The following is a 23,026-nucleotide window of genomic DNA, read 5'->3' as shown; positions in this document are numbered from 1 at the left end:
TTGGAAAAAAATGAGTTCAAGCCTGGTGGGAGGTTTGGAGGAGGGAGTCCGTCTTTGAAGCTCCGCGAGCGCAGTATCAAACGGGCCAAACTCAGGCCCTGAGGTATGAGGACACCATCTTGCATGCGTCTGGTCTGGCTTTGGACTACGTTTCCCAGAGTCCAAAGCGGCCGACGTTACGCTTTCCTTGACGTCGTGGCGAGATCGTTAGCTCCGCAGGGACCCGGACGCGACCAAGGGGAGGCAGAAGGTGAGGGGTCTGGGAGTCCGGGGCGGGGACGGGGCGTGTCCAGAGCCTCTGGTCTGTGCGCGCTGGCGGGAGCGGGTTGAGAATGCCGGAGTGAGAATGAGTCTTTGGGGCTGCGTGACCAGGGATGTGTGGCTGTGGCCGCCTGTCTCCAGGGTGTAAGTCTGGTTGTGTTTGTGTAACCATGTGTGATACTGTGTGTTGGGGTGTGGGGTCCTTGCGACTGTGGGGGGTGATATCTGCTTGTGACTGTACGCCTTGTTCTTGGGGGATGTGAGTGTGGTTGTGACTGTGAGACAGGTGAAGGCGTCTGTGCGGTTATGATTATATGTCTCCAAGGTGATCGTATGGTTTTGGTTGCATGATATTGTAGCCACGTGTGGTAGTTTGTGTAGTTGTGTGTCTGTGACTGTGTGGTGACAACGCGTGTGTGTATCCCTCTTGTGTCCCATGGAGTGTGTCTGTGAAACGGTGGCAGTGTGTGATGCTGTGTGTTTGAGGGTAACGTGTGTTTGCCTGTGTCTCCGGAGTGAATGTTCAGTTATGACGTTGGTTGGGCGGGAGTGCCAGTGATTATGTATATCCCCCAAGGGGGTATGTGATTGTGTGAGACATTTGCGAGTATTGGTGTGGGCAAGCTGTGACTATATGAGTGACTTTGTGTGTCATGGTGGTTAATAGATTGTGTGACTGTGTGTGTCATTTTAGTGGGTGAGTATAAGGGCATGGAGATGTCTGTGATTGTGTGGTTGTGTCTTGTATGTTTCAAGAGTGGATGTGTGTTTGTGTGACACCATTTGTGTAGCACCAAATGTGCTGGCGGGAGGTGCCTGTAACTCCAGTGTTCTGACCCTTGCAGAACCTGTGAAGTTAGAACAGATTGTGGCCCTGGACAGTGATTGCCTCAGCCTCTCCCAGTGACACTGGTATTGGACATGTTATCCAGTCTTATCCGACTTCTGTCTCTTGTGTGGAGGTCAAAATGTCCTGCTTACTCATTATCTCTTTTTTTTTTTTTCTAAGTCTTCTCCAAGAGAGATGTTGAGAGGAAAAGGAAAAAATTGCTATTGAACATCCAAAAGCGAAGTTCAAGGTGCATGAGGTTTTCTTCCTTCCCTGAGACCCTTGTTTTTCATGACATTCTTTTCTTGTTCTGAAACTTCTTGCCTAACTCCCCCTCCCCCACAAAGTGACCTGGTCTCCAGTATTTGCCATTGGAGTAAATTTTTGGGAGCCCTCGAAATGAACTGAAAGGTTCATATACCCCCATTTCCTGCACACCTAATGTTCATTAAACATTTTTTTTAACTTTTCATTTTGAATTAGTTTTAGACTTAAAACTGTTGCAAAAATAGAATTCCCACATACTCTTAACCTACTTCTCCATTTGAAGGGGGTTCATGAGGGAATGGTCGAGAAAGAATTCGTGAAACATGAAGTACAAAAAGGTGGTTTTATTATAGCACAGAGATAGGACCCATGGGTAGAAAGAGCTGCACTGGGATTGTGAGGAGCAATTGATTATACACTGTGGAGTTGGGGAAGGTAAAGACAAAGGAAGTTTCCGAAAGGATTTTCATGTGTTAAGACTTACAGGATCATGGAGACCTGACTATTGTCAAACTAAGTGGTTTTTCTCTCCAGCAAGGCATTAACATTAAGATCAGGAGTTTCCTGAGGAATGTTATACCCACCCACCTCAGGTATTTGTCAATGGGCTGCAAGTTATAAGGAAATTTAATTTTATCTACATTTCTTTTGCCTTTGTTCTCTACATCATTACCATTTTACATAATCACAGTACATGATAAAAACCAGGAGATTAACATTGATACATTACTACTAACTCATCTACAAACTTTATTCAAATTTCATCAGTGTCCCTTAGTGTCCTTTTTCTGCACAAGGATCCAATCCAGGATCATATGTTGCAGCTAGTTGATAAGTCTTCTTAGTCTTTGTTCTGGCACAGTTCCTCAATCTTTGTCTCACTTGACCTTGACACTTTTAAAAGGTATTGGCCATTTGTTTTATAAATTATGCAATGTAGAATGTTCCCCTATTTGAGGTTGTCACGTGCTTCCTTGTAATTAAATTCAGGGTATGCTTTTGGGACAAGCATACCCCAAAAGTGATGTGTTCTCAAGACATCCTATTGGGAGACCTAAGAGATCAATTTGCCTCATTACTAGTGGTAACTTTAATCACTTGGTTAAAGTGGTTTCTGTCTGATTTCTCCACTGCAAAGTTGCCATTTTCCCCTATTATAATCAATATGTGTCTTGAGAAATACCTTAAGCCTATATAAATATCCTGTTTCTCATCCTACTTCCACCTGCAAATCTTAACACTCATTGATAATTTTCCCCTGAAAATGTCATTACCGGCTATTTGCCAAATGGTGACTTAAGAAAAAAAATTTTTTTAGGGGCGCCTGGGTGGCTCAGTCAGTTAAGCACCTGGCTTCGGCTCACATCATGATCTTGCGGGTTTGTGAGTTCAAGCCCCATGTCGGACTCTGTGCTGACAGCTCAGAGCCTGGAGCCTGCTTCAGATTCTATGTCTCCCTCTCTCTCTGCCCCTCCCCTGCTTGTGCTTTGTCTCTGTCTCAAAAATAAATAAACACTAAAAAATTTTAAGAAAAAATTTTTTAATGTTTATTTATTTTTGAGAGAGAGAGAGAGCGCATGAGCAAGAGAGTGGGGCAGAGAGAGGGAGACACAGAATCCAAGGCAGGCTCCAGGCTCTAAGCTGTCAGCACAGAGCCTGTTGTGGTACTCAAACCCACAAACCAGGGGCGCCTGGGTGGCGCAGTCGGTTAAGCGTCCGACTTCAGCCAGGTCACGATCTCGCGGTCTGTGAGTTCGAGCCCCGCGTCGGGCTCTGGGCTGATGGCTCGGAGCCTGGAGCCTGTTTCCGATTCTGTGTCTCCCTCTCTCTCTGCCCCTCCCCCGTTCATGCTCTGTCTCTCTCTGTCCCAAAAATAAATAAAAAACGTTGAAAAAAAAAATTAAAAAAAAAAAAAAACCCACAAACCTGAGCCAAAGTCAGATGCTTAGCCACCCAGGTGCCCCCCAAATTTCCATCCTTCCTTCTACATTTGACAAATAGAATACTACTGTCAGAAGGAGATATTCCTTCTCCCCGACTTATTTATTTACTAAATTATTTATGTAAGTATAGATTGGATTTTTTTTTTAATTCTGTAGGTTGCATTTCATTACTATCACTATTTTATTCCTTAAATAACTCAAGATTTGGCCACTGGGAGCTCCTTCAAGTTGACTTTTTAGTGTGTCCTTTTACACTAAGGGTGCATACATCTTAAGGGCCTTGTACAATGGGGAATATAGCATGGAATTGGGGTAAAAGTCATCTTAAAATGACTGAGTCCAGGGGCACCTGGGTGGTTTAGTTGGGTGAGCATCTGATTGGCTCAGGTCCTGAATCCCAGTTTGTGAGTTCGAGCCCTATGTTAGGCTCTGTGCTGACAGCTCAGAGCCTAGAGCTTGCTTTGGGTTCTGTGTCCCTCTCTCTCTGGCCTTCCTGTGCTCCCACTCTGTCTGTCTGTATGTCTCTCTCTGTCTCAAAAATAAACAAACATTAAAAAAAAAGAATCTAGGTCAAAGTCATGAGGGCTGGCAAAGGACAGCATCATCAATTGGTCTGGTATCTGAGTTCTCAAAGGGGTTTAAATCCTGAAAATATAACCCAAGAATGTATACATCAAGTTAGTTTTCTTCACTTTTGAATCAGCACTGTTCGTTTTACCAGCCAATTTGTTGTCCCTGATATGATTAAGTTATCTCCTGGCCTGATAGTGGCTGTTCTTACTTTCTTTCACAAGATGGCCAGGAGCCTGAAATCACTTTTCTTATAGCAAAAAAGCTATGAATGTCTCTTTTTTCCCCAGGGACCCCTAACTCTTTCTGCTTCCACTGTCCCAGCCCCAGTTCTGGAACGTGCACATTTCCCAGAGAAAACTGGCTCCTTTTATTAGAAAATCATATTTAGAGGGGTGCCTGGATGGCTTAGTTGGTTTAGCATCCTACTCTGATTTCAGCTCAGGTCATGATTTCACAGTTCATGAGTTTGAGCCCCATGTCAGGCTGTCTCCTGTCAGCATGGAGTCTGCTTTGGATCCTCTGTTCCCCTCTCTCTCTGCCCCTGGCCTGCTTGTGCTCGCTCGCTCTCTCTCTCTCTCTCTCTCATGCACACTCAAAAGTATATAAAACATTTTTTAAAAATTGCTAACCTACACTCCCATACCTCATACACCTCTTTTTATTTTTAGTCTTACAGTATATAGTAAAAGGACACCTTTCCCTACACCTTTCTGCATGGTGATGTTACTCATTTATAACATAGATAAATTCACTTGTTACTTTTTGTATTTTATTTTGGCTTTACACACACACATACATCCTGGTTGATTGTAATTATTTTTTGAATGCATGAAACATTACCATGGTTCTAAAAGCCATAATTAGACAAAAGATCTATGCAGTCACTCAGCTGGCTTACAGTCACTTATTTTTAACTGTCTCTACACCCAGTGTGGGGCTCAAACTCACGATCGTAAGATCAAGAATCCCGTGCTCTGTGACTAGGCCAGCCAGTCACCCATCATTGCAGTGTTTTTTGTTTTTTAATTTTTATTTATTTTTGAGAGAGCGAGACAGAGAATCAGAAGTGAGCTCCAGGCTCCGAGCTGTCAGCACACAGCCAGACTCAGGACTCAAACTCCACCGTGAGATCATGACCTGAGTGGAACTCTGAGGCTTAACCAACTGAGCCACCCAGGTGCCCCCCTCACTGTGGTTTTGATGTGCCTTTTCCTAACAATTGATGATGTTGGGGATCTTTTTATGTGTTTATCGGCCATTTGAATATCTTTGGAGAAAGATTTAATTTTAATCAGATTGTTTTTCCTTGCTACATTGTAAGAGTTTTGTAAGTAAGTATCAATTGTAAGTATCAATCCCTTTTTAGATACATGACTTATAGACATTTGTTCCCAGTCCATGGATTGCCTTTTTACTCTTAATAGTGTCCTTTGAGGGGCGCCTGGGTGGCGCGGTCGGTTGAGCGTCCGACTTCAGCCAGGTCACGATCTCGCGGTCCGTGAGTTCGAGACCCGCGTCGGGCTCTGGGCTGATGGCTCAGAGCCTGGAGCCTGTTTCCGATTCTGTGTCTCCCTCTCTCTCTGCCTCTCCCCCGTTCATGCTCTGTCTCTCTCTGTCCCAAAAATAAATAAACGTTGAAAAAAAAAAATTAAAAAAAAAAATAGTGTCCTTTGATGCACAGAAGTTTTTTAATTTTGATAAAGTCCACAATATATCTATTTTTTCTTTTGTTGTCTGTGCTTTCTTTGTCATACCCAATAAATCATTAAATTAATTAATTAAATCCAATATTGTGAAAATTTTTCCTTATGTTTCTTCAAAGAGTTTTATAGTTTTAGTTCTTATGTTTGGAACTGTTATACATTTCGAGTTAGTTTTTGTATATGGTATTAGATAGGGATCCAACTTCATTCTTTTGCATACGGATATCCAGTTTTCCCAATACTATTTGTTGAAAAGACTGTCCTTTTTCCCATTGAATGGTCTTGGGTCTTCTTGTTGAAAACTATTTGACCATATATGTGAGGGTTTCCATTCTATGTCACTGGTCTAGGTATCTGACTTCGTGGCAGTACCACACTGTTTTGAATACCATAGCTTTGTAATAAGTTTTGAAATCAGGAATTGAGAGACCTCCAACTTTGTTGTTTTTCAAGACTGTACCTTCAAGGGCATATAGGTGGCTCAGTCCATTAAGTATCCAACTTTGGATCAGGTCATGATCTCACAGTTCGTGAGTTCAAGCCCCACTTCAGGTGGGCTCAGAGGAGCCCCACTTTGGGTAAGCTCGAAGGAGTCTCACTTCAGGCTCTGTGCTGTCAGCGTGGGATTCTCTCTCTGCCCCTCATGGGATTCTCTCTCTCTCTCTCTCCCTCTTTCTCTGCCTCTCGTTCACTTGCGCCCACTCTTTCTCAAAAACAAAACCAAAAAAGACTGCTCCTTCAGATTCTGTGTGTATTTTATGATGAATTTTTCTATTTCTGCAAAAAATAATATCATTGGGTTTTGATAAGGATTCCATTGACTCTGTGTATCACGTTAGGCAATATTGACATCTATCTTGATCAGCTGAGACTGTTCAGTTATGGAAGCTGGAATTCTGAGATCAGGATGTCAGCATAGATAGTTTCTAGTTGGGCTCTCTTTTTGGCTTACAGTTGTCCACCATCTTGCTGTATCTTCACAGAGAGAGAGAAAAAACAAGCTCTGGTGTGTCTTCCACAATGGCCCTGTCTTCGAATACAGTGACATTAGGGGTTAGGACTTCAACACATGAATTGGGGGTGGACGACCCAATTCTGGTGGGGAGGGGGAAATCTTAGGCAGGCTCCACACTCAGCATGGAACCCAATGAGGGGCTCAATCCCATAACACTGAGATCATGACCTGAGCCGAAATCAAGAATTGGACGCCCAACCAACTGAACCACCTAGGTGCCACATTCCAGAAGATTTTCAAAGATACTCATGACCCCTGAAAATTTAAAACCAAGGATAATAATACCTGATAATAGCCTTTGAGATGTCTCAAATTTGCACCCAACAGTAGGGAAAGAGAAGAGGAATGTTCCATCATCTATTATATTCATCCAGCTAATAAACAATGTGCTTACAAAGCTTTAATGAGAACAATGAAAAGGATGTCATAAACAAAATGATAAATTAAAAAGTGCTCAGGTTTTGCAAAGATCCTACCCAAAAATCTTCTAATTAGTGATTGAATGGAGAAGCTCGCTGTGTGTCTGGCACCACTCTTTCTACTTTACATATGCTGTTTTATTTAATTTGAACTTTCTTGAAAATTGGTCATTCACAGAATATTTTTGATAATGAAGCTATACCAATGTATCAAGAAATATGAATCAACGTTTAAAGGACTGTTAAAGAACTTTTAGTTGTTATTGGTTTCAATCACACTAATTTCTTTTCTTGATCCCATTCATGTCATAAACGTTGTCTCAATTTTTCCTAATTTTTTCTACTACCAGGAAAATAAATACTATCTACAACTATGGTTATTTATTTTTGGTTTGGTTTGGTGGGGTTTTTTTGTTTTTTTGTTTTTTTTAAGAGAGAGAGAGAGACGGTGGGGAAGGGCGGAGGGAGAAGGAGAATCTTAAACATGCTCTGTACCCAGTGCCAGAGCTCAATGCAGGGGCCCCACACAGAGCTCAGTCTCAAAACTGTGAGATCATGACCTAAGCCGAAATCAAGTGTCTGAAGCTTAAGTGGCTGAGCCACCCAGGCGCCCCTGGTTATTTATTTTTAAATGGAAACAATATTTTTATGATTTTTCTTGTGAAAAATATAAGGTTAATGTAAAAATAGAAATTTGCTAAAAATTCCTTCATCCAGAAATAAATATTCTTAATATTTTGGTGGATATACTTCAAATATTTTTCTGTGGGATTTTATAGAGGGGTATCACTGTGTATAAATTCTGTAACCTGCTTTTATTATTTAATAATGTATTACATGGTAATGTTGTATTTTATAGTCACTATGTAGTATTTCATTACATGGGGGAACCTGGGTGGCTCAGTCGGTTAAGTGTCCAACTTCAACTCAGGTCATGATCTCACAGTCTGTGAGTTTGAGCCCCACGTTGGGCCATGTGCTGACAGCTCAGAACCTGGAGCCTGCTTCAGATTCTGTGTCTCCCTCTCTCTCTCCCTCCCCGCTTGAGCTGTCTCTCAAAAGTAAATAAACGTTAGTATTTCATTATCAAGATAACCCTAATTTTTTCATTTTTGCCTACTAAAGAGAATTTGTATTTCTATAATTTAGTTATGAGCTATTCCCAAAAGTGTTTTTGTGCATGCCACTCACATAGTTTTCAAGTTTATTTCTTTTTCACAGAGAGAGAGACAGAGCATGAGTGAGGGAGGAGCAGAGAGAGGGAGACACAGATTCTGAAGCAGGCCCCAGGCTCTGAGCTGTCAGCACAGAGCCCAATGCGGGGCTCAAACTCACGGACCACGAGATCATGACCTGAGCAAGTCGGACGCTCAACCAACTGAGCCACCCAGGTGTCCCTACCACTCACATATTTTTATAATGGATTCCTTTGGGACATTAGAAATTTATTAAGAATTTTCAAAGGTGCAAAATCCTAATCTAGAACTCAGGGAGACAAATTGCTTTTTAAAAGTTATAGTCTCGGGGCTCCTGGGTGGCTCAGTTGGTTAAGCATCTGACTCTTGATTTCGGCTCAGGTCATACTCTCATGGTTTGAGAGTTGCAATCCTGTGTTGGGCTCCTCACCAACAGCATGAAGCCTACTTGGGCTTCTCTCTCTGCCCCTCCCAGACACCACTCTCTCTCTCTCTTGCTCTCTCACTCTTTCTCTCAAAATAAATAAACTTAAAAAAAAATTTTTTTTTTTTTTTTTTAAGTCATAGTCCCTGTGTGCCTGGCTAGCTTAGTTGGTGGAGCATTTGACTCTTGATCTCAGGGCTGTGAGTTCGAGCCCCATGTTGGGTGTGGAGATTACTTAAGGGAAAAAATAAAAGTTATAGTCTTTATTTACTTTTAAAGTGCAAATAACATAATAGGTGAGACAAAAGTAGTATACAGATATTCAAAGTAAAGGATGATAAAGAGCACTATTTTATCCTGATAGTAATGCTGTGATAATTCATAAGAGGGAGATAACTTGTGTGACCAGAATAGTCATTGTCTTATTATTGACCATGACCATGACCATATTATTGACCATTGTCATATTGACCATGTCTAAGTCAAACTGATCTCATAAGAGCTCTGTGGAGGTAAATTAGTTTTCTTGAGTCCTATACAAGACGTGCAGTTTTTTTATTTAAAATGTATTTTTTTTTCTAATATTTATTTTGAGAGAGAGAGAGAGAGAACAAACATGAGTGAGCAGGGGAGGGGCAGAGAGAAAGGGAGAGAGAGGATCCAAAGCAAGCTTTTCATTCTGTCGTTGCAGAGCCCAATGCAGGGCTCAAACCCACAAGCCATGAGATCATGACCTGAGCCGCAGTCAGACACTTCACCAACTGAGCCACCCAGGCACCCCAAGGCTTGTAGTTTTCATCATTCTAATCATCAGAAATCCAAAGTATGACCAATGGGGCAAGCTAAGTTTGTAGCTGTTTAGAGAACAGTGGGGCAGGTACAGAAGCATAATAGACTCATCTGGCAAGAAGAGCTGAAAGGAAGCACTGTTACACACTGTTATATACTGTTATACATAATATATATATGTAATATACTAATGACTTTTCATTCTTTTCCAGGCAGGACTACAGCATACATGAATATAGTTACAAAATCAAGAAGTTTGCAACTACTGGGAGCTGACAAAGCAAAAACAAAAGCGATTCTGTGAAAATACAACTGTTTTTAGAATATCCTAAGCTATTATTTTATGTTCAAGGGAAGATTGCTTAAAAAAAAAGTAAGTATTTTCTTTTTTATCTGCTACTTAGGGATAGCTTACATTTAACAGAACTTAAAAATAATTTAAAAATTAATACATAATTATTGAAAAAAACATACACTTTAGTAAAATGAAGAACATTGAAGATCACAGCCCGAAATAACCAAAGTAATCTTTAAAGACAAAACTTCCTAGACATTTTTCATGTAATTTGTCTGTCTATATTGTCTGTATTGATGTATCTGTGTATTTTACAGATAGGAGCACATGAGCACATTTGTAACTTTTTTTTTTCCATTTAACCATACCTGCAACATTTTTATGTTGTTATTAGCTATTATATTACTACTAAATTTGTGAGTACTTAGAATTACTGTTTTATAGAAATCTTTCATTTAGTTAAACTCCCTGCTCTTGTCTTACTCAGAAAACTGAATATTGCCTGGAAATGTATATATCTCATTGTAATGATTTTTGGTTGATGTTTATACTGGGGAAATGTATGTTTACATCAATAAAATTCAATACATCATTTAAAATATAGCATATAAGGGTATGCCTGGGCAGCTCGATCAGTTGGGCGTTTGACTTCAGCTCAGGTCATGATCTTGCAGTTCGTGGGTTAGAGCCCTGTGTCAGGCTCTGTGCTAACAGCTCAGAACCTGGAGCCTGCTTGGGATTCTGTGTCTCCCTCTCTCTCTCTCTATCCCTCCCCTACTCATGCTCTCTCTCTCTCTGAAAAATAAAATAAACATTAAAGAAAAAAAGAAATACAATTAATAAAACATCAATCATGCAAATATTTTGACAGGTACATAGATTGGTGTGTTAACAAAAGGGATATGCTGATGTTCATGATGCTCAGAGCAACTAGTTGTTAATAATTGGTGATCAAGAAGTAATGTTTTAAGAAAATTTCAATCTAATACAATACTTTATTTTTTTTTAATTTTTTTTAATGTTTATTTATTTTTGAGAGAGAGACAGAGTTGAGCCAGGGAGGGGCAGAGAGACAGGGAGACACAGAATCTGAAGCAGGCTCCAGGCTCTGAGCTGTCAGCACAGAGACTAATGTGGGGCTCGAACTCACAGACCCCAAGATCATGACCTGAGCTGAAGTTGGATGCTTAACCGACTGAGCCACCCAGGCGCCCCTAATACAATACTTTATTATATGTAGATTTTTTGTGTGTGTTCAATTATGTTTTAGGAAATTATTTGGGTGCTTTGTGTTAAAATGTGATGCATTATATTTTTCACATTTTAAATAGTGGGAAAAAGGCTTTGATTAGAGTTCTTGCACAGAATGATTGCTTTTTAGGAATAGATTACTAATGTTAAGGTGGAGATACCCCTATATGTCTAATTCTCATGACCTGGCAACTTCTCCCAGTCCCTGTGTGATATGGGACCTCTGGCCTCTAAAGAATAAGAATGTCTATCGGGGCGCCTGGGTGGCGCAGTCGGTTAAGCGTCCGACTTCAGCCAGGTCACGATCTCGCGGTCCGTGAGTTCGAGCCCCGCGTCGGGCTCTGGGCTGATGGCTCAGAGCCTGGAGCCTGCTTCCCATTCTGTGTCTCCCTCTCTCTCTGCCCCTTCCCCGTTCATGCTCTGTCTCTCTCTGTCCCAAAAAATAAATAAACGTTGAAAAAAAAAAAAAATTTAAAAAAAAAAAGAATAAGAATGTCTATCAATTTAGATAGAGAAAATCCAGGGATGTAGCTTCAAGCTTCACCAAGTGGTATATGGATGGCTAAACTTTGCTCAGAAGAATTGTACAAAGATTTGATGGTAGGATCTGGAGAAGCATGGTTTTGCTAGGTCAAGATCAACTTATCCTGTAACTCATAATCTCTCTCTTTGGGGCCTTGTGTTTCACATTGTATGTTTGTGAAAAATCCCTTTGAGGTGTATGGAGTTGGAAATTAACAGCTCTGCTCTGTTATTTCTGAAGTTTCCTCTGACTTTTTTTTTTTTTTTGTAACGTTTATTTACTTTTGAGAGAGAGAGAGAGCATAAGCGAGGGAGGGGCAGAGAGAGGGGGAAACACATAATCTGAAGCAGGCTCCAGGATCTGGGCTGTCAGCACAGAGCCCAATGCAGGGCTCAAACCTATGAACTGTGAGATCATGACCTGAGCCAAAGTTGGACACCTAACTGACTGAGCCACTCAGGCATCCCCATGGATGTCCACACACATCCATGTAGGCAGAGTCCCAGACCAAAGTAGATTCCACCAATCTATAGCTATACCATCTGAAACACATGGTCCCCCTAGCCACACATCAGGGAATAGAAAAACTAGAGAATTATGCAGTCCTGTCAGTGCCTCAGATTGAAGTGACACACATCACCGCAGCTCAGATTCCATTGGCCAAAACCAGTTTATGGCCTTGCCTAACTGCAAGAGTCTGGAACATGTCATCTATGTACCCAGAAGGAGAGGAAAACTGAATAATGGGGAAATAATAGTAATTAAATTAATGTCTGCCACACTGGCTAAGACCCATTTCTTTTTGTGTGTGTAGGAAGTTGCTTCTGTAAATTAAATATGATTTCTCTTTGGAGCAAGGAGGATATCCTGGATTGAGGGTTGACAAGAGGTCTGTGCACAGGTGAGTGAGCAGACTAACAAAAATGGAAGGCTTTCATATGAAAGCTCACTTCTGTGGGCATTCAGGAGCTTTATGTTATTATTTGAGAACAAGCCCCTAAAAGGCTGTAGAACTATAGAGAAAATCAATCTCCTTCAGCATATAAGTTCCCCAAAACACCTCACTGTCACTCATGAATCATTCCATTCATATTTCCTTTTATAATTCACCCCCTGAACAAAGAGGAAGGTATAAATTATTTATGATTATAAAACATATGCTTAAGGGAAAACTTGAAAATATAGAAAAAAAACCAAGATTCCCCCTGTAATTATACACACAGAGACAAATGTAAAAACGTAATTAAAAATTCTTTCAGTCCATCTTCTGTGCACACACACATGTATATATAGAATGTATGTATATTTTTCCTATAAAAATAGGATTACACTACACATACTACTTCATTAACTACCTTTTTTGTCCAGCATTGTTTAACATCTTAACACCAACAAATATATGTGTTCATTTTATGGCAACAGTGTTCCCACTGTGTGGATATACTGTAATTTATTTATTTAACCAATCCTCCTTTTTAAGTTCTTTTCCAAGTTATTTCCAGTGTCAGCAGTGTCTCCATCATGTAGCCCACACACATCTTTTGGATAGTCTCAGCTGTGGAATTGCTTCATCAGAGGACATACATAGTTTAATTTCTGTTAACATTGCCTTGTTGGAAGTTTACACAGCTAGAGCCCACTGTGTCTGTGATATGTTATAATAATCTCAAGTATTAGAGTCTGAAACAGAACTCATAATTGGTTTATTCAGACCTGCTCCTCTCAGGGTTCTTTGTGTTAAAAAATGACAACTTCATACTTCCATTTCCTCAAGCCAAATACCTTAGCATCATTATGGCTTCTTCCTCCTTTTTTTTTTTTTTCTTTTCTTTTATACCTAAAATCAACAAATCCCATCAGCTCTACCTTCAGAGAATGTCTAATCTGATCAAGTCTCATCACTCCCCCCACCACCACCATCCCTAATGCAAGCCACCCTCACCCCTTGCCTGGATTACTACAGTTATCTACCTTCTCACTGGTCTCCCTGCTTCCCTCCCCTTGTCTTCTTCCTTCACTTTCTTTGCATGATCCCTTTAAATGTAAATCAGAGTGTGCCATTCCTTGTCTTAAACCTTTAGTGGCTTCCTGTCTTATTCAGGAATAAAAAGCAAAGTTCTTACAGTGGCCCACAAGCCCCATGTGATCAGCTTCCAGACACCTCTGTCACCCAAATGAGCTGCTGACTTTCTCTTGCACACTCCATTCCAGCCACCCTAGTCCCCTTTATTAATCAAAGAAAGTCTGCTCCTGCCTTGAGGCCTTTGCAGTTACTGTTCACTATACTCTTAGATACCTGCATTTATCACTCCACTCACTCGGGGCTTACATATCACCTTCTCAATGAAAAGCCTTCTCAGGCCACCTTCCATTTCCCCAAAGCTCCCTATCCTCTAACGCTTCTTAATTTTTTTACATAGAATTTGGGCCACCTGACATATAAATAGGAGTGTCAATGTCAGTATATCAATATTTGTTATTGTCTGTTTCCATTAGAATGTGAGATCCACTGGGACAGGGACTGGATTTATTATCTTCCTCACACCTAGAACCATGCCAATTGAGGTAGGAGCTCAGTAAATCTGAAAGAATTTTTGACTCCTCTTTCTCCATCTCCATATCTAATCAGATGCCAGAGCTTGTTGATTTTACTTCTGTACACCTTGAAATTATACCTTCCTTTTTATCTTCACTGCCATTATCCTTCATCAGGTCCTTTGTTTGCTTGCAAAAGTATAAGCACCTCTCAGTTGATCTCTCTGTCTCCAGTTTTACTCCTCTCCAATAAAATATTCTGGCCATATTGACCCTATCATTTCCCTCTTTAAATTCTTCAGTGGCCTTCCATTCATTAATGGGTGAAAAACAAACATTTATATATTCAGTTAGTAGTCATTGGACCCTTCTCCTCCAGACAGCATGGCAGGTGCCAGTCACAGTGATGATGATGCCTGGTCTTTGTCCTCATTGTTATTTTATTTCACTCATTCGCCATCATTTTCCAACCCCTGATATCATCGCCAGCATAAACTTCCTCTAGATTCTAAAACTAGTTAAATTTAAATATAATTAAAAATTTAGAGAAAAATCCAGTTCCTCAGTCCTACTAGACACTTTTTACATACTTAGTGCATGTGGCTAATGCCAAATTATTGAGGGTACAGATGTGAAGATTTCCATCATCACAGAAAGATTTGGTGGACAGCACTAGTCTAGACCTTTCCCCAAACTACACAAGTCATTCCAAATTATTCTCTGCTCCCCAAATACACCATATACTTTTGGTCCACTATTTTTGTCACTTTTATTCATAGATCAGAATACTCTTCTGTACCTCTTCTGCCTATTAAAATTCTCTGATTTTGAAGTCCCAATTCATATTCCACAACGTAGAGGACATTTTCCTTGACCCCACTGCATTGAGAAAATTAGTCTTCCTTCTTACCCACCCACCCACAAACCATGGGAAGCTTCTTGCACCTCTGATTAGAACCAGCATTACTATCCTCCTTAAAACCCCCGAGTTCTCAGGGTACCTGGGAGATTCAGTTGGTTAAGTGTCCAACTCGATCTCAGTTCAGGTCATGATGTCACAGTTTGCGAGATTGAGCCCCATATCCAGCTCTGCACTAACAACTCGGAACCTGCTTAAGATTCTCTCTCTCTTCCTGTCTCTCTGCCCCTCCCCCGTGCTCGCTTGCATGCGCGTGCGCGCTCTCTCTCTCTCTCTCAAAATAAATAAACTTAAAAAAAAAACACCTGAGTTCTCATTACTTTGAGGTACAGGCCATTTTCCATAGAACTCCACCCTTAACAAATACTAGAGGTGATATTCTGCAGGAAAGCAGTAGGACAGGCTTAGATGGAAGATTAGGAGTGCTGGCCCAAGCGGCTTCTATAAATTGAGCTCCCATTCAGGTCAATACTCTGGATATGCAGGTGTGCTTGTAAGATACCTGTTTACTATTATTTTCTTGCTCCTGTCTGGTGAGTCCAGGCAGGGCTGGAGTCTTTGATGAGGCCTCTGGTGTAGGTGGTGTTCCTTTCTAGACTTAGAAGGAGGAAGTAGAGCCAAAGAAGTACCCAAGAGGTTTTGCCTGTTGAGCTCAGAGAAGCGGGAAGACTTAGTTTTAGGGATATCTTTTTCTCAAGGTTTGGCCTGCACAGGTATGCTATGTTTGTAACCTGTGGGTACTGTCCTCATCTTTAGAGGATAAAGTAAGCAAGTCTGAGTCTTGACACTCTTTGCAGCAGCTGTAGAGGAAGATCAGCTTGGAACAGGTGGGAGCCAACTAGTCCCCGTGTAGGGTATAGATTAGCATCAGCAAGATGGGGGAATGTTCAGGCTGGAATCCCTCCTGCTGAGGTGGTTGGATTCTATGTGAGTGCTGGAGCGTATGTTCTTTGAATCCATTTTTTAGTTTCCCTGGAGTTTAGGGAGGGGCTGGGTTTTGTTAACTCTGTAGTTCTTGATATTAGTGTTGTGTGGTGGGACAAGGGGGAGGACAAGGGAAGCAGAACAGGACATTGGAAGTACAGTTGTGTTAAGGTCGTCTATTTAGGAGTGCTCAGACAAGCTCAGTTTATGAGAGATTTCCCCTTTTTTCCCCCCTACTCTGCTTTTTCAGGACTCTGCACTTGCCCAAGAGAAGAATCTAAAGAAATCAGAGCAGCCCAGGTAGTTCTGAAAGCCATGGCACAGGTAAGCTGAAATTTCCTCTATCCTTGAAATAATCTCTCTTCCTTTCAAATCATGTGAACATGATTTGTGTTCTTTATCCTGAAACTTCCCTATCTCACTGAGCCCCATTCTTGTTCCCAGTTCACCCATTCCAGGGATGGGTGATGGTGTTCCACTTCCCTTAGTGGCTCTCTCTTCTCCAACAGTGTAGACATATGGACACATGGCTCTTACCAGAGCAACAGTGGAGCAGAAATATATTGTCTTATAAGAAATGTGAGAGCCCCCTTTATCAGAACCCTGGTTGAGTGGGGCCAAAGATGAGATAACTTTGATCTTTTCCATTAATCTAGGTGGTTTCCTTTATTTTTATTTATTTTTAATTTTTTTTTCAACGTTTATTTATTTTTGGGACAGAGAGAGACAGAGCATGAACGGGGGAGGGGCAGAGAGAGAGGGAGACACAGAATCGGAAACAGGCTCCAGGCTCTGAGCCATCAGCCCAGAGCCCAACGCGGGGCTCGAACTCACGGAGCGCGAGATCGTGACCTGGCTGAAGTCGGACGCTTAACCGACTGCGCCACCCAGGCGCCCCATCCTTTATTTTTAAATGTTACATCTTTAAAAATCATAAAAATAAATAAATAAATATAATAAATATTTCATACTACCAAAGAATATATATAAAAACATGTCTACAACATGTATATGGTGTAAAAAATAATAAAAAATAATAAAGTATTGGGGTGCCTGGGTAGCTCAGTTGATTAAGCATCCATCTTTTTTTTTTTTTTTTTTTTTTTAATTTTTTTTTCAACCTTTATTTATTTTTGGGACAGAGTCAGAGCATGAACAGGGGAGGGGCAGAGAGAGAGGGAGACACAGAATAGGAAACAGGCTCCAGGCTCTGAGCCATCAGCCCAGAGCCTGACGCGGAGCTCGAACTCCCGGACCGCAAGATCGTGACCTGGCTGAAGTCGGACGCTTAACCGACTGCGCCACCCAGGCGCCCCAAGCATCCATCTTTGGCTCAGGTTGTGATCTCCCAGCTTGTGGGTTCGAGCCCTGTCAGACAGAGTCTGCTTGGGATCCTCTCTCTCTCCTCCTCTTTCTGTCCCTCCCCCACTTGCTAATGCACTCTCTCTCTCTCTCAAAATAGATAAACTTTAAAAGTAATAAAAAAGTATTGATGTACTCATTACTTAGACTAATGTACCACCTAAGCATCCCATATTCCCTTCCCAGATCATATTCCTTTCCACACTGCATTACTGTTCCTACCAATGGTTATGCTTGCCTTCGATTTTGTGTTTATCAGTCCTTTGATTTATTTTTTATTTTTTTTTTTAACGTTTATTTATTTTTGAGACAGAGGGAGACAGAGCATGAACGGGGGAGGGTCAGAGAGAGAGGGAGACACAGAATCGGAAGCAGGCTCCAGGCATCTTACTCTATATTTTTGACCAGATTTTTTTCATTCAACACAATGTGCTTTCAAATCATTCATGTTAAATTGTGTAGCACTAGATTAGCAGTTCTCCAAGCAGGAAGACTCTGACACCCTCTCAAGAGATAATACCAACATGTTATTTGCCTTTCTGACTCATACTCTCCAATTACTGTACAATGGAGTTTCTTAGAAGCTATATGATATATGTTATCCCAACAACTGAATGCAGAAGTAGATGTGAAAATCCAAGTGTCTTTTATTCAGCCAGTCATTAAAGAGATTGCAAAAATGTAAAACAAAGCTATTAAGTTTTTTTGACAATAATTTTTTTTCATAAATTGTATGTTATGTTAACATGTAACAGGTTTATTATTGGTTACTTAAATAAATTAATAAATTAATATTTTTAAATTTCTCACTTTTAATTTCTAACCTGGTAATTATCGATAAATATAGCCAGCATTAACAGAGTTCTCTGAGGGGTGCCTGGGTGGCTCAGGCAGTTAAACATCCGACTCTTGGTATCAGCTCAGGTCATGATCTCACAGTTCATTGGATTGAGCCCTGCTGTCAGCACAGAGTCTGCTTAGGATTCTCTCTCTCTCCCTCTTTTTCTGCCCCTAACAGTTTTATTTATTGTATATATAATTTTGTACAAGGAAATTCACCCATATAAGTGTAAGGTTCTGTGCTGTTTAGTGTATTTATAGAGTTCTACAACCATCAGCACAATCCATTTTAGAACATTTTTATTACCCCCAAAAGAAATCCCATTTGCATTAGTCCCTCTCAACCACTCCTCCTCATCCACTGGCAACTGCTAATTTACTTTTCTATCTCTATGGATTTGCCTATTCGGGAGATTTCCTATGAGTAGAATCTTACAGTATTTGCTCTCTTGTGTCTGGCTTTTTTCATGTAGTATGTTTTCAAGCTTCATCCATGTTGTAACATTTATCAGTACTTCATTCATCTTTATACCAAATTTTATTCTTTAGTTTATTTAGTTTACTTTTTTCTTTAGTTCATCAGTTTATGGACATTTGGGTTATTTCTGCTTTTTGGCTATCATGAATAACGCTGCTGTGAACATTGGTGTATACCAGGGTTTTGGGGTGGACATAACGTTTTCATTTCTCTATACCTACATAATTCTATGTTTAACATTTTGCAAAACTGCCAAAACTTTTCCAAAGTGGCTGCCGCATTTTACATACCTGTCAGCAATGTGTTCTGATTTCTCCACATCCTCACCAACATGTGTTATTTTGTCTTTTTTGGTAATAGCCATCCTAAAGGACATGAAGTGGCATCTTATTGTTATTTTGATTTTCATTTCCCTAATGATTAGTGGTATTGAACATCTTTTCATATGCTTATTGGCCATCTGTATATCTTCTTTGGAGAAATCAAATTCTTTGCTTAGATTTAATTTTTTTTTTATTGTTGAATTGTAAGACTTCTTTATATATACTGGATCCTTATTAGTTATAAGATTTGTAAATATTTTCTCCCAATTTTGTGGTTTGGATTTTTACTTTCTTTTACTTTTTTTTTTTTTTTTTTTAAGTAATCTGCATCCCAGTCCTATATATATATATATATATATATATATATATTTTTTTTTTTTTTTTTAACGTTTATTTATTTTTGAGACAGGGAGAGACAGAGCATGAACGGGGGAGGGTCAGAGAGAGAGAGAGACACAGAATCTGAAACAGGCTCCAGGCTCTGAGCGGTCAGCACAGAGCCCGACGCAGGGCTCGAACTCATGGACCGCGAGATCATGACCTGAGCCGAAGTCGGACGCTTAACCGACTGAGCCACCCAGGCGCCCCACCAGTCCTATATTTTAAGATAGAGATTTATAAGACATTTTGGATCCTAGCTTTTTTTTTTTTTTTCTCTCTCCATGGAGAAAGGGTAAAGGATTCATTTTTAAAAGCCTTTATTATTGGCAAGGCCTTTGTTTGCTGTGTATTTTGTATATGCTATTTTGTTTATTTGTAAGATCCCACTTAGCTAGATTTTGCTCGTTCCCAGGCCCTTGTAGAATACAGAAGAGTCCTACTGTATGAAAGAGGTTTTAGTTCCAGTTACAGGAATATTGAAATGAATGTAGGCCTCTAGCCAAATAAATGTGCTTATTATACTACCTTCATGGCATAGGCACTCCGCCATAGCTTGCTTGCTTGATCACCTCCTTCCTACAGTGCCCTTCTCCATATCTTCTCTTTCTATCTTACAGACGTTTTCCTGGATGAGTCAGGTTGTCAATACCTGAACCTACTCATCAATTTTAACCTCATTAAAAATGGTACAGTTATTATGTGCCTCCTGATGGAAGCTATAGGAAGTACCCAGCACCACCTCTGACATATTCCTGCCCCTCCAAAAAACAATGTGAATCAGGCCTCCAGATCTAACTACCTTTTCACAGAAAGTATGGAAGTAAAGCAACATTTTAAACTGTTCCATGAAGATGCAATCAGCCAAGAATGTGGGAGATTCTACTGATTCATATGTTTCTTTAATTAATAAATAAATAGCAATAAAAATTTTTGAAGGGTTTCTAGGGGCTCTTATAGATTCTAAAGAGACTTAAGGAAACCTACTCACTAAATGCAATGTGTGGATTTAATTTGAATCTTGATTTGAACAAACCAACTGTAAAAAATTACTTTTGAGAAGATTGGGGCAATTTGAAACTTGATCTGGTTATTAGGAAGTTAATTGTTAATTTTATTAAGTATAATAATGATATTCTGGTTGTTATGCTTTTTTTAAAAAAAGGGCTAATCTGCTAGGTACTAAAGTATTTATGGATAAAATACTATGATGTTTTTGATATTTGGTATGTAAGATCTGCCTCAAAATACACGAGGGGTTAAAAAAAAAAGTAAATAAAACAAGATTTGAAAAGTCTTGCAAAGTCTTACTAATTGTTGAAGCAGAGCAATGGATTCTTGGGGGCCATACCACTCTGTATACTTTGGTATATTTTTTGAAAAATTTTGTAATAAATGTAAAAAATAAAAGCCCTCTCGTTTACTAGTAATGCATGGGTTTATTATTTCAGGGGTTGGTAACATTCAGGGATGTGGCCATAGAGTTTTCTCAGGAAGAATGGAAGTGCCTGGAACCTGCCCAGAGAAACTTGTACAGGGATGTGACTCTGGAGAACTTCAATAACTTGGTGTCACTAGGTAAGGATGTTATATAATCTAGGGCCAGACAGGAAACGAAGCTTCCAGGGACTGTAACAGTGGTAGGTTGTTATCACCTCTGGCAGGAAAAGGTAAAGGGAGGAAACTGCCCCTGGACAATGGTGAGAGCTAGAGTCATGGAGAAGGGCCTGGCTGGCAGCAACTGTAGCTGCCTCCAAAACTCCTGGGTCAGAGGAGAGAGGGAGAAGGATAAATACCCTGAGCTCTCTCATCCTACCCACTGGCCTTCTGCTGATGCTTCCATATGCCAAACCCAATGAGAAACCACAGAGCCAGGATAGTACAGTCCCTCCAGGTAAGCTGTGTGGGGCACAGAGCAAGGAATGGATTGAGTGGGGAGGAGAGGGCAAATGGAGAATGACCACCATAGCTATCTACTCTAAATAACTCAGGACTAGCCTTCTGGAATTTCTGGTTTCTTCACAGTGAATTTCTAGGGAGACCTATAGGTTTCTGGCCAAATTTCTGCTCTCTGTTTCCAAGGGAATTCTTTGTGGTTTATGGATGTGCAAAGGGGTAGTTCCATTAGCACCTCTGTCTTCCTGTCCTTTGGACAAACTTTACACCTTCCTTCATTCCTTCCTTCATAATTGTCTCTTTCCTTGGTGACCAAGGGACTGTGTTTGAATTTTGGAACAGGACAATTATGCTCCATTTCTTTTCCTATTAACAGGACTTTCCATTTCTAAGCCTGACCTCATTTCCTTACTGGAGCAAGGGAGAGAACCCTGGATGATTGCAAATGATATGACAGGACCATGGTGTCCAGGTGAGTGAGGGGTGATCTAGTGGGGGAGGTCATTGGGAATGATAATAGCCAGTAGGTGAGTCAACTGACAGCAGTAACTTAAGTCATTACTGAGAGGCTCCCCTCCAAGGTGTACTGAAAACTGTAGAACAGCCTGAGACATGAAGACACAAAGAGCAGAGATTGTGTCAGCCTCAGCTCCCAAGGGAACCTTGCCCTTACCCCCATTATCCTTTCTTCTTGCATATTTTCCTCCCACTTCACAAAGAACATGCTCCCTTTTTCCCCTTTTGCTCCACTTTTACCTGTACTTTGGATTCTTTTTCCTGCAAGCATCTTCATCCCTTAAAAAATACTTTCGGGGCGCCTGGGTGGCTCAGTCGGCTAAGCGTCCAACTTCAGCTCAGGTCATGATCTCCCAGTTTGTGGTTTCGAGCTCAGGGTTGGGCTCTGTGCTGACAGCTCAGAGCCTGGAACCTGCTTCGGATTCTGTGTCTCCTTCTCTCTCTGCCCCTCCCCCACTCTCATTCTCTTTCTTTCAAAAATAACATTAAAAAAATTTTTTAAATACTTATTTTCTTAAAACAGCTCATTTTACCCAATTCAGCAATTCATTTATTCTCTAAATGTTTGAAAGATAAGGTCATGTAATGGCTAAGGGACTGACTTGGAAATCAGATTGAGTTCAAATCTTAGCTCTGCCAATTACTGAATCTGTGAGTTTAGGTAAATTGCTTAAAATCTCTGTGCTTCAGTTTTCTCCTTTGCAAATGAGATAAAAATAGAGCCCCCTTCATGTAATTATTATGGTTGTTATAGGAGTTAATAATGTGAAATGCCCAGAACAATGCCAGGCAGTAGTGACCATTAAATAAAAGTTATCAAGTATTATTAACTGGCACTTGCTGGGCAATACTGGTATCTTTGAATACTTATCAGTTACCCCCCCCCCCCCCCCGCCAACTCCTCTGTTGTTGTAGTTATTTATTTATTTTCATTGGGATTATTTTTTTCTCTATCTAAAGAACACCTAAAAATTTCCTTTTGTGTAGGTCTGTTCAATAAATTCTGTTTTTGACCATATGAAAATGTCTTTGGGGAGACTGGGTGGTTCAGTGGGTTAAGTGTCTGACTCTTGATCTCAACTCTGGTCATGATCTCACAGTTTGTGGGATCGAGCCCCACATCAGGCTTTGTTGTGACAGCACAGATTTTTTCTCTCTCCCTGTCTTTCTGCCCCTCCTCACTTGTGTTCATACTCTCCCTCAAAACAAAACAAAAAAAAAGGTCTTTACCTTCTTTCTCATAGGATATTTTATATATTTGTTTGTTTCATTTTAAAGATTTAATTTTTAAGTAATCTCTACCCTCAACATAGGGCTGGAATCACAACCCTGAGATCAAGATTCCCATGCTATACTGACTGAACCAG

At 40.5% G+C, this 23,026-nt stretch overlaps 1 protein-coding gene across 1 annotated transcript in view; it reads left to right on the top strand.

The window, feature by feature from the left end:
- The first annotated feature begins 23 nt into the window (after window positions 1–23).
- ZNF565 (zinc finger protein 565) overlaps window positions 24–23,026 on the top strand; it is a 33,995-nt gene continuing 10,992 nt past the window's right edge. Inside the window, exons 1-7 of the mRNA XM_086691053.1 lie at window positions 24–250; window positions 9,632–9,792; window positions 12,303–12,389; window positions 13,985–14,053; window positions 16,117–16,190; window positions 20,699–20,825; window positions 21,520–21,615. Of these exons, the coding sequence (XP_086547179.1) occupies window positions 16,182–16,190; window positions 20,699–20,825; window positions 21,520–21,615 (232 nt within the window). The 5' untranslated portion in view covers window positions 24–250; window positions 9,632–9,792; window positions 12,303–12,389; window positions 13,985–14,053; window positions 16,117–16,181. The remainder of the gene's footprint in view (window positions 251–9,631; window positions 9,793–12,302; window positions 12,390–13,984; window positions 14,054–16,116; window positions 16,191–20,698; window positions 20,826–21,519; window positions 21,616–23,026) is intronic.

The sequence above is a fragment of the Puma concolor genome, chromosome E2, assembly GCF_028749965.1.
Source record: "Puma concolor isolate L17-30 chromosome E2, mPumCon1.1.hap2, whole genome shotgun sequence".
NCBI classification, from domain to species: domain Eukaryota; kingdom Metazoa; phylum Chordata; class Mammalia; order Carnivora; family Felidae; genus Puma; species Puma concolor.
The sequence above is the reverse complement of the archived record's forward strand: the minus strand, read 5'-3'. Positions and strand labels throughout refer to the sequence as shown.